Genomic DNA, 12,437 nt, shown 5'->3' with positions numbered 1-12,437 from the left:
GAGCTCTGGAGACAGTGAGCTTCTGGGGATAAGTGAGAAAAGGAAGACTACCTCTGAGGAGGTGCAGCTGATAATCTGACTTCTTAGAGACATCAGACATGTGAGGAGAGAGTGGTCGAAGAGGACACCAAGGGTTTTAGCCTCACAGGAAGCAACAGGAAGAGGGCCCAAAGTGGGCAGCTGGACGGACGGAAGGACGGAGTGGGTGTCCCAATGAGGAGGATCTCTGTTATTGGCATAAAGGCAGAGATCATTGGCGGCACACCATTCCTGAATTGCGGCCAATCACTCTGGTATGAGAGAAGCAGAGGTGACCGAGGGGAGCCTGAATGAGAGCGGCGTGTCATCTGCATAATATTGAAAATTGGAACAGAATGATAACGATGTGGTGGGCAAGAGGTGCCAGGTAGTGGTTGAAGAGCCAGGGAGAACACCACAAGTCGGGAGAGATGGAAGAGAGGAAAGGCCCCAGTTAGACCTTAGAGGGTTGGTGAGAAAGGTCAACCAGGCCAGGGCATGATCAATAATACCAAGGTTGTTGCGGAGGCGATTGAGCAGAATGGCATGGTTGACCATGACTAAAGCAGAGGATAGATCGAGGATAATGAAGACAGAATAGAGTCAAGATTACACTGCAAACAGATGTTAATGGACCAACCCACATATTTGGACACAATCTATTACTCTTAACATTACTCCTAATCTATTACTCTTAATATTTTTCTATAATTAATTTAATGTTTTGTATTTAATTGTAAATGTTTTACTTTCTTGTGATTTGATGAATGTATTGATATTTTCTTGTGTGCTTGTTCAAGGCTGTATTTCCAATAACAATGTAAATAAAAAAAATTCATTTAAAAAAAAAAAAGGTGAATACTAAACTATTTGTAATATCCTCAATGGGAATTGGCACAGCTCTCTGCTGCAAAGGCAATGCTGTATAATTGGATGGCTTCTTCAAAAGCAGCAGAACAAGCAGTCCTTATTTAGTATTCATTAACTAGATAGGAACACTTTCAATCTTGCACACTTCATTTTAGTTTCAATACTCGTGGTTCTCAAGATCCTCTTTCAAATCCATCTAATATTTGAAATGCTGTTTTCTGCAGGCTCCTTTTACATTTGGTTTGGGTCAAAGAGCGCCGTACACAACAGGAGAACACTGTCTTCTTTGTAGAAGTGAACGCAAAGATATCTCCCTCTCAGAGAGTGGGATTAAAAACTCAAGCAAAACTGCACTTTCAACATCCCCAAAAACAAACAGTATGCTGCATCTTCCACTGTGGGTGTGTCCCGACTGTAGACGGACAGTTGAAAAAGAGGAAACGCATGCAACATTAGAGCAATCTCTAGTGGTAAGTTATGATATTCAATAGTTGTATTAATCTACATTTAATATCATTTGGATATGTATAATGAATATGTTAATCCTTGTTTCCATTTGTAATTCCTTGATTGCTCTTCTTTGAGAAACATTTATTGCCAGATTCTTTTTGTTGTATGTTTTTAACAAAATGTGATGTGTTACTATCAGAAATAACTTGGTTAAACATTTACAGATGGTGGATGCATTCCAGGAAATCGTGCCTGTACAATTGCTCCTTTTAAGCAGAATGGCGTTGTAATTTGATTCTGTGAAAAAAATGGGAACTAGACCAGTGACCAAACTAACAGAAAATAAGAAATGGCAGATTATGTATCTAAATGTACATTGTGTGACACTGGAGATAGTGTTGGGGGTCAGGTGGGGAGAAGGAGGCCCGAGGGCAAGGAGAGTACCATTTAGTCCATAGTCCAGCCCAATTTGATTGTGATGTACAGCTGGTTACAATGCAGCGGGTAGAGAAGGGAGACTGCACATCCACCGGGAGGGCATGGGTCAATTAGAGTGCAGATGAGGCATGGATAGAGCGAGGTGGTGAGTAGACAAATATATAATCTGCCAAGTATTGAGGGTCAAGACCATTGATGCTTTTTAGGCTAATAGAAGGAACTTGAAAAGGGGGTTTGTGCATGGAGAGATATCCCGATGTCAGAAGGTAAACCGGGAGGATCTGGGAAGGTTTTAGGGAGTACGAGTGGCAGGGTTTAGCACTTTGTCTATGGTGAGGAAGGAGTAGAGAGGACCAACTAGGAGTAGGCGAGCACTAGTAGAGTTTGCAGAGCACACAGGTGGAGGTATGTTTTCATTCTGAGGATTAAGAAATGGACACCCTTTCTAACTGAGACGGTTAATGTGAGAAGCAGAGGTGTTGCTAGTGATGAATTGTTACAGCTGGAGCACACAATCCGAGGACCCCAAGGCTATGAGCCTTTGCTAAGGCAGCAAGAAATTCAGGCGGGAAGGAGATTGGAGAGATGGATGAGGCAGTGGAGAGCCATCCAGTGACTGATTGATTGCCTTGGGGCGGTTGATAATCCAATTGGAGATCTCTTTTGTGAAGGAGAGAAAGGAGAATGATTTGAGTGTTGGCAGAGGTGAGGGTGAATGACACAATTTATTTGTAGGGCAGAGGTATAGACGGTGAAGAGCTGGCGTCAAATAACTGATTCATGTGGGATGCCGAAAAGCAGGACGGCATGTGGGGGTGTCAAAGGTTAGAGATGCAGGTGAGAGAAGATTTGCAGAACCCAAGGTCCTGCAGAGTAAGGAGGAGAGCAGTGGTCGACCGTGTTGAAAGTGGCAGAGGGGTTCCAAAAGGAGGCGTATAGAAGAAATTGAAGTGGTGAGAATCAGAGAAAGTCGGAGACTTGGAACAGTTTAGTCTCGGTGGAATGTTTACAACAGAAGCCATGTGGAAGTGTATCCCCCAGTCTGCTCAAGAACCTTTGACTAATTGGGAAGATAGGGAAATTGGGCAAGGATTCACAATAACATTTGGGCTAGCAGAGGGTTTCTTTTTTATTTTTTTATTTTTTTTTATTTGTTTATAGTTCAATACAAAAATGTAGAACCTTTACAAAACAAAATCTTTGAAAGAATAAAATGTTTGCTTTTGCATTTACAGATAAAAGTTAAAAAAACAGCAAAATTACCTTTTCTTATGTCACAGTTTAAGATGAAGGGTAACATATTTAACATTTTGTATCCTTTTAATTCTTAAAACTTAACAGCTCTTTTTCAATGTGTTTACACAGACTAACCAGTTCATATGCTAAGGGTTTGTGTGTGCCTTGCATCATACGTGCCCAAATGAATTGCAGACCATCGTCAAAGTCAACATTTGCAAATTTCGCAAGATGGTTTGTCCTCATTGATTTAAAGTGAGGACATTCCAAAATGAGATGTTTCATGGACTCAATCGGTTCATTACATAGGGGAAAACGACATTTGGTAGTTTTAAGTTCTCCTTTGTTGATCCAAGTCGCAGTTCTTTCTCTGGTATCGTATATATTTAATCTATACCATATGTGCGCTCGTCTTGTGTGGTTGCATGGGAACAAGTTGACATGATATCTTGGAATACGTTGTTTAAGAAAGCTACCATATTCTTTGTACAATTTATGATCCGATATTCTTTCAATCGTTAACAGCCAATCCTGCTCGAAGAGTTTCCCTTTTGCAAAACCCGGTCTCAAGTGTACATCTTCAATATTAATACATGGAGACTTCAACAGAAGCTGCATACTAGTGTGATATTTGTTAAAGGAGGCTGAAGTAGAGAAATCTAACATGCATTTCAGGTCTTCGTACAAAGAATTTTTGGGTGGGAAATGAATTTTTACATAACTAGATAGTTTCTGCCATTTCCAGCGTGCCGATAATGCAACCAGGCCGAACTCATTGCGTATCGCTGCATTGGGTATGCACATAGGGAGATGCATAGCAGATTTAATCAGTGAATCTTGCATAGAATCAAGAATTGTACTCGTATCGCACAGACGCATATCCAAGGAATACAAAATAACGCTTTCTATGTTTAACGTTAAGAACTCCATCATGGGAATTAATGAATATTTACAATATTTTAAGTAAATCCTTTTTAGCTGGGATTAAAGAGGGCGGGACTTATTTCTAATCAGTTCTGTCCATGCATTAATGGAATTTTGAGCACTGAGATTGTATCCCAAATACATAGCGCTAAAAGTACAAGGGATTTGAGTTTTCATAATCATGCATTTAAATCCCCTGCTATTTTGTTTCTTGCCAAATTTTAAAATTGCTGTTTTTGCAGGATTTGGGGTAAGATTATGCGCAACTGCAAATTTCTCGAAGAGCAATAACTTGGTTTGTAGCCCTGCCGGAGTTGGGTCAAGAATAATGTCATCGGCAAACGCAATCCATTTCATCCGTAATGAGCCCATTTTAACAGAGAAAAGGTTGCTGTGGTCCCATTCCTTATCAAGGTCAGACAAATATAGATTGAAAAAGGTTGCTGCTAGATTGCAGCCTTGCTTGAGACCAATGGATGTACTAATGGGATCAGTTCTTCCATCTGCTGAGATTTTTATTTTGTAGGAGGTGTTGGTGTGGAGTTGAATGAACCAATAAAGTAATACATTAGGAATTCCCATATTCCTCGTTTTAACCCACAAAAGATTCCGCACAACATTGTCAAAAGCTGATGACATATCTATCATGGCTATGCATACGAATGTGGATTCGTTCCCTTGGTACCAGCAATCAAGTGTGACATAATAACAGCATTCAGAGAGGTCCTCATGCCCTTCCTAAAGCCTGTTTGGTATTTTGAATACAGGTTATTTTCCTCGATACACTTTTCAAGATCATGTAACAAAAGAATAGCGAACAGTTTCGCGTCCGTATCAATTAAGGAAATTGGCCTGTAGTTCTGTGGAAGAGAAGGATCGCCCTTTTTGAATATTGGAAGGATATTGGCAGTGGTCCATGAGATGGGAATGTGACCAGTATTAATAATGGAATCAAATTTACTTTTCTGAATTTCCACCCGTAACTCTGGGTCAGTTTTATACAGACAAGGATGGAGCCCATCAGGGCACGGAGATTTGGAATAAGAAATTTTGGAAATTGCCCATTTAAGGTCTTCCAATGACCACTCCAAAAGGGCGATCCTGCTATAACACAGCTCCACGTTAGGAACGGAATCAAATCTCGAAGGAACATGAAACTTCTCTATTATATAGTCGCACCATACTCGATCAGATATACAAAAGGACGTTACTAAAGGAATGTTTTTATCATCACTTTTGATGGTGCGCCAAATTGTTCTCGTGTTGTGTGATGATATAGCTCTTATAAGGTCACAATTTCTTTATTATGTTTGAGAATACGGGCATGTCTGAGGCTCCGCTCAAATACCTTCATGATTTGTAATCGCATAATATGATAATGCAATGCCCCTAGGCCTGAGGTTTTAAGTTGTCTAAGGGCCTTATTTTTTTCCCTTTTTAAAAGTTTGCAGGTTGAGTCGAACGGATGATGGTTGCTCCCAATATACCTTTTACTAAAGACCGTAAGAGCATTAATGATCACGTCGGAATAGAATTCAGTCAGTGAATGTTCGATTGTATGGTTAGGGAGTCCAAGTAAATATATTTTTTCCAAAACATGCTTAACAAATTGTTGGCACAATCCTTGACTCCATCTAATAGAAATTTGAGGACGATCGGACTCTACTAGAACTAAAGTTGGCTCAATACCTAGTATATTGCATTCCAAGTTTAGGTTATAAGAAATACGTGCGTGATCGCTAGAAAGAATACAACTACATTTTAAGGTTGAAGTGAGGGCAGAAAGGTTGTTGGTGACAGACAAAGTCTATCGTCAATGATTTAGATCCTTGGGACTATGTAATTTGCGCTTTCAAGGCATCCCCGTGACAATGTCTATATCCCAGTCTCCGAAAAGCTCTCTGAATTTCGCCCCCCTTTCACGAGAAAGAGTGGACGATTTAGTTGATCCATATTCACTCAAAGCCCTACAATCACAATTAAAATCATCTACGATGATAATTTCTAAGGATCGATATTTGCTGGTGATGTTTCCCAGAAAGTCATCAATTTCATCTAACATTGCATCAATCAGGGTACTAGCAGGGTTCCAGTATAGGGAAATAATTAATATTGGTGGATATTTTGCCAAGTTGATCTCCACAAGTACACCCAACAAGCGTCCTGATTCCCAAACCCACTTTGACTGTAGATTAACTGAATTGTTAATAACGATTGCAAGGCCCCCCACTAGGACGGCCTAAGAGGGACATCTTTGCAGAGCTGCAGTAAGTGGAAAAGCCTGGTATCGTAAATGAAGTTAATTTCATTGACTCCTGTACTATTATAATAGTAGGTTGGTTCTCTACTGCTACTGATGCATGCCAGCTCATCAAGTTAGCACATCCACAAGTATTCCATGAGAGAACCCTAAAAGCAGTGTTTCCAGAATGCTATGAGGTAGTAGATGGAATTGTAGACCCCAAAATAGCAGTAATCATTGGTTCAAGCCATGGAATATCTTTTATTATGGCTACATGGGTAAATAGTGCATGCAGATCTCCATCCACACAGCTTTGTTTTTTGCACAAGTACACCACTGTCCGCTTTCACGGCTTTTGTCGGATCAATGTATGCTAGAAAATCGTTAGCGGTTGATTCAAATTCAAAGGTGGATAGAGTAAATCCTTGATTTCTAATCTCATTGCATACAGCTCTATAATTATCAGTCTGTGCTATAGAAACTCTCAGGATGTCCTCTGATTTACCCATTCTCAATCGAGGGATGCGAGAGAAAAGAGACCAGATAAAGGATTGATTAATACGATTTCCAGCAGTCGAGATCATGTTACCTTCGAGTCCAACAAGATAGTTTGTCTGCTTTGGGTGGGTTCGCTATATTTTTCTCTTCTATTTGTATAGGGACGCTAGCTTCTACTGTGCTTTTGCACTACGAGTGCTGGTAACGTGGTGCTTTGGGGGTCAGGATTACAGGAACCCTCATATAGGGCCTTTCTCAAATTTTCAAATATCTCCTGATGATGGTTCGAAGTGCATTTTTGTACTATTCGAAGGGGCGGCAATGTTTCCTCCCTAAGCATCTTCAATGGTAGGGCAGGAAGTCCCTTAAGAGTTTCAGCACTAAGTGAACCAACCTCAAGCACTTTTTTCAGTATTTCAAGAGAGACCTGATGGGACATCGCAAGATTATTAATATTCTCGGGAACAGATCTGCTAAGTGCAGGACCATATATAGAGATACGGTTCGGGGTAAAAGTAGTTTTTATCTCCTCATCAACAAAAGTATTATTCGTTTTGGTTGCGGCAGAAGAGATCATATCCTTACCGGATATATTATTTAAAGGTTTAATCTTACCTCGGTCAAATGCTGTGTCTAATTGTGTTTTGCCCTTTCCGTTTATCGTGTTATAGAAGGTGTTCTTACTAGTCATAATTTTCTCCAAAACAGTCCCGGAACAACATGGTATCTCAGTACACCCATCACTGTATAATTTCATCTGGGGCAAGTTTGAATAGCCAATGATTCTTGGATCATTGTTGGGTATGGAATGTTCAAGAGTACTAGTAGTGCATCTTCTTCCTGCAATCGGAAAGTAGCTATTCATGTTTATTTTATGTTTTGGGCGTGAAGTCTCTTCAATCCCATTACACTCTACTCCAGACTTTGAAATTACCAAAGGTAATTTAGTAGTGGTGACAACCGGACTAGGCTCAATATTTGTCAATTTGGGAGGCTCCGTGAGTTGTTTAGGAAGAAGCTCTCTTGATTTTTTAGTTGAATTTTTGGTATTAGTTCCCGAGGCGGTATAAGTGCATCCTGGCTTTCTTTTGTAAGTTGTTGTAAGCCTATACTTTCTTCATCTGAAATTACGATCACCGTTTCTTGTTTGGTAGTCTGAGGGTCATCATATATCAACAACGGATATTTATTAACCATCATGTTGTTAGCGACAAAGGAGTCCTTCGATTCAAATGTTCTTAGGCAAAGGAGCGGGCAGCTCCGGGCGGCGGCACGGCGTCAAGTGGTCCCCGCGTCTGGGCAACAACTTCGACGGGCCTCCAGCGGTTACACAAACCTGCGAACCCTGGTCGACGGCAATGGACTTCAACGGCGGCGAAGTCTGGGTGCTGCACTTCGTTCTCCTCAGCGGTCCTGTCTCGGGTCGGCAGCCTTTCGAGGGTCTGACTTCCAAGGAGCTTCGGCGAAGGTTAGCGGTGCTCGATGGGCCCTCGGAGCACAGGAAGAGGGTGCCTTACCAGGTCCTCTCTTGGATCAGTCTTCGAATTCGGCAGCTTTCAGATCAGGTCGAAGCAAATGCAACAGCAAGTCGTCTTCTTACAGCTGGGTGTCGAGGATGAGCAGTTCCGGTTACTCTTCAAGTGTAGACACAGCTTCTGAACAATTTCCAGTGGTGAGCGGTCCCCAGATATAGTATTCTGTCTCTCATCCACACTGCTGGGTCACACTCAGCTGCCAATCATACAGAAGGGCATTCATGCAGTCAGTCAGCCAATTAGCCACACAGTGCATTCAGGCCATCCTCCTCCCTCTGACACTCACAACAAGGAATGTGGATTGGGACAAGTACCCAGCCATTCAACACTACACACTACATTTAGGCCAGTTTTTGGCAGGGCTGTCTCAGTCTTTGTCTCTCATACCAGAAACCAGACAACCACAACAAGAAGTGCATATTGGTCACACACACTCCATTCACCCAGGTCCCACCCACTGGGCGTTCCCACAACATGCAGTCACTGGGAAGGCTCCAGCCAGTCTGGACTGGACTTCACAACAACACCATATATGGAACTTCCACCCAACAGCCGGTCAGGGGGAAGGGACAGAGTCAGGGCTTCCCAGGACTTTGGGAAAACAAGGTAACAGGCAATAGAAAGCAAGAGGCCACGGGGGTCATCTTGTTTTCCACCAGGAATCAACTGATTCCAATCGCAGGGCCTGGGTATCCCAAAATGGAGGATACTCGGGGCACCTGTCAAATTCAGCATGGAGTTGCCACCAGCCCATACTCTGCTCTGTGGGCCACCCACCTGTGGGTGCCGTAAGGGTATCCCATGTGTCTGTTCACCAAACCAAAAGAGAGCTGCACCGCCAGGAGTCCCACATGATCTCTTGCGCGGAAAACACATGATGAAAAGGCAGTAAAGGACAAGGATACGGAGGCCCTGTCCCTCCGATGCATTTCCAGCTTCACACTGGTGAAAGCAAAAAGGTTGGGGAGCTTCATCTTCGAAGGGGATACAATTAAGATATATCGAGATCTATCGACCCTCATGCTTACCCGCAGAAGAGTGCCGCCCGCTCACCCAGTGGCTCACAAACCAGGACATAAGATATAGGTGGTCCTTCCCGTTTGCCCTATCATTCGAACGAGCTGGGGTAGACTACAGAGTGACCAGTGGTAAAGAGGCCTCGCAGGTGCTTAAGGGAGATGTCCCGGAGGAGGGAGACGGTGTGGCACCCAGGGATCGGCAGGTGCTAGGAGAGAACCGGAGGGCCCCTGGTCCACAAAGAAGAAGACAAAAGACAGGAGAAAATTCAAAAAACCAAACACCCCGATGTCGGAAGATGGAGAGGACTAGAAGAATAAACACAATCTGGCAGGGAGTGTGAGGTCAGCAGTTAAGCATACCCGGCCGGGGACACGAGTTTTACCAAGAGCGCTGCGGTGCACGAACATGTTTTCACCCTGGTGGCTTGCCTGTTGGCAGGCGTCATGAACAGGGGGGAATGGGGGATATGGGAGGGGTTAGGGGAGGGAGGGGGACTAGGGGTTCCCATCCACAATACATCCCCAACTCCAAAGGGGCAGCACCCACAGGACCGGGAAATGAATGAATGAATGAATGAATGCAAGAAAAGGAAGCAATGGCAGACAATGAGAGAAGGGGCTGGGTCAAGACACTCAGAATAGGCTCACTCAATGTCAAGGGGCTTAACTCCCCATCAAAGCGCTCCCTCCTGGGGCGAGAAATGAAGAACACTAGCATAGATGTTCTCTTCGTACAAGAGACCAGAACAGTGAGGGGTGAAGAGGGCCATCCCCGGATCCCACGTGGGCCAAACAATTTCGTTGTCTGGCCACCCCAAGAGGCGGTGTAGGAATATTGCTCCATAGGCACCAAAAATTAACAGAGGTAACCCGCTGGGAGAGGGAGGATGGGAGAGCTTTGGTAGTGTCCGGTAATTTACATAACTCTAGAGTCACCCTATCAGCCATATATTGCCGCAACGTAGGCCAGATGGAATTCGTCCAAGAGGCCATGGGAGAGGTGATGGCCAAGGCAGAAGGGCTCATGCTCCTGGGTGGGGATTTCAACATGTGGGCGGATCGGGAGTTGGACCATAGTGGGAAGACTATCCCGCCAGGCAGCAGAGGGGGAAGGTTGCATGGGGGGGCTCCGGGACCTGATGTGGGAGCAGGGGTTGGTGGACATATGGAGGGAGCTACATCCATTGGCGAAGGGATATACCTTCTACTCTGCAGTCCATGGCACTAGGACAAGAATAGATTACTTGTTCACGGGATATCAGTACATGAGCAGAATGGATGCCTCTGGGATTCGCTCGATCAGCTGGTCGGACCACGACATGGTCTGGTCAGACATTAGCATATCGGGCCTGAAACCCAGGGAATCCTTAGGGAAATGTAATGATTTCCTACTGAGGGACGCAGTTTTTAAAGCGGAAATGTCAACGGGGATCAGAGGTTTTTTTTTTAACTAAACGACGCGGGAGAAGTGAACTGGGAAATTGTATGGGAGGTGGCGAAGGCAACCTGGAGGGGTAGGCTGATAAGTGAAGGAGCCTCGAAGAAGAGGGTCAAGACCCACCTGTCTCACAGGTTGAGGTCAGAGATACTCGCCCTGGAAAGGTCAGAGGGGAAGGAGGAGAGAGAGAGAAAGAGAGGGATCTGGGCATAGCTAGAGGACAGAGACCGGAACTGAGGGAATTAGAGCTGGGCAAAATCGTAGCGGGACTCCAACACCTGCGTCGGAGATACTATGAGAATGGCGACAAGGCCGATGCCAAGCTGGCAGCTAAACTTCGAGGCCAAAGGGCGGACAGATGGGTGGCAAGAATAGTGAGTGGCGAAGAGGGGGAAAGATCTGACCCGCAAGGCATAGCAGAGAAATTTGCCAGCTTCTATGAGACCCTGTACGGGAGGGAGGAGGAGGTAGAGAAGGAAGCACGGGAGAGATATCTTAATGGGGTCACTCTCCCGGCTCTCGGAACTCCAGAGGCATTGGCCCCTAGACGCCCCAATAACAGGAGGAGGTGCTCAAAGCAATATCGGGTCTGAAGCTGGGAAGGGCCCCGTGGGAGGACGAGTTCACCGCAGGCTTTTACAAGGCCTTCTCGGGTTTACTGTTGAAGACAGGGAGGGCGCCCCCGTCATTTGGCAAAGCTCTAATTAGGGTGATCCCGAAGGAGGGGAAGGACCCGGGGGATTGCCGCTCCTATAGACCAATCTCGCTCCTCAATGTGGACGCAAAACTGTTCACAAGGATCATCGCGACGAGACTGTACGGCCATATGCCGGGTCTAATCCACTCAGACCAGGTGGGCTTTATACAGGGGAGGCAGGGGGCGGACACCCTACATAAAACCCTGCACCTCATGAGGGTGGCAGCACCGAAGGGGGAGAACCCGGTATTGGTGTCCATTGATGCCGAGAAGGCGTTTGATTGGGGGTTCTTACATGGGGTACTCGAGAAGCTGGGGTTCGGGATAGGGATTAGGCAAGCCATCAAGGCCCTATACGTGTCACCTTCAGCTAGAGTCAGTCAATGGACACATGTCACATATTTTTAGCCTTCAAAGAGGGACTAGGCAGGGCTGTCCCCCCACACCCCCCGCCCTGCCCTCTTCGCCATGACCATGGAGATACTTGCAGAATACCTCCAGAGGTTCTCCCAGGGTAAGGGGCATTGACGTGGGAGAACACACCTTAAAGGTAGGCCTCTATGCAGACGATATTTTGCTCCATCTGAGGAAGAGCACACGATCTGTCCCAGCCGCCCTGCAGGTCATCTAATAGTTTGGTTGCTTCTCAGCCTTTAAGGTCAACGTAGGCAAGTCAATGATCTTTCCCTTTGCCTCAGACGCAGATAGAAACATGGCCGAATTGTCCGCCCTGGGTCTCCAAATTTGTACAGATGGGATAAAATATCTGGGGATCAATATTGTTAGACCCAGTGAGGACCTGAGCCAGGCAAACTACCCTCCGCTGTTTGAGAAACTGTTCAGGGACATGGAAGGGGGGAGAAGGGGCAAATCTCTTGGATAGGCAGAATAAATGCCATAAAAATGAATCTGCTCCCTAGAGTACTGTATGTCTTCCAGATGCTCCCCTTGGAGGCTCCCGAAGCGTACCTCGGGGAAGGCAAGAGGCACATAACGAAGGTCATATGACGGGGCCGGAGACCCAGAATAGGTTACGAGACCCTTGCCCTCCCTAAGGAAAGAGGGGGAGTCG

The 12,437-nt window shown here is 45.1% G+C and overlaps 1 protein-coding gene across 5 annotated transcripts in view; it reads left to right on the top strand.

Moving 5' to 3' along the window:
- FAM193A (family with sequence similarity 193 member A) overlaps window positions 1–12,437 on the top strand; it is a 974,920-nt gene that overhangs the window by 101,534 nt on the left and 860,949 nt on the right. For all 5 annotated transcript variants that reach the window (XM_069632109.1, XM_069632106.1, XM_069632108.1 and 2 more), the window contains one exon: window positions 1,113–1,358. In XM_069632109.1, coding sequence (XP_069488210.1) covers window positions 1,113–1,358 — 246 coding nt within the window. The remainder of the gene's footprint in view (window positions 1–1,112; window positions 1,359–12,437) is intronic.

The sequence above is a fragment of the Ambystoma mexicanum genome, chromosome 6q (assembly GCF_040938575.1).
Source record: "Ambystoma mexicanum isolate Mex_15411 chromosome 6q, UKY_AmexF1_1, whole genome shotgun sequence".
NCBI classification, from domain to species: domain Eukaryota; kingdom Metazoa; phylum Chordata; class Amphibia; order Caudata; family Ambystomatidae; genus Ambystoma; species Ambystoma mexicanum.
This window is presented reverse-complemented; position numbering and strand designations above follow the sequence as displayed.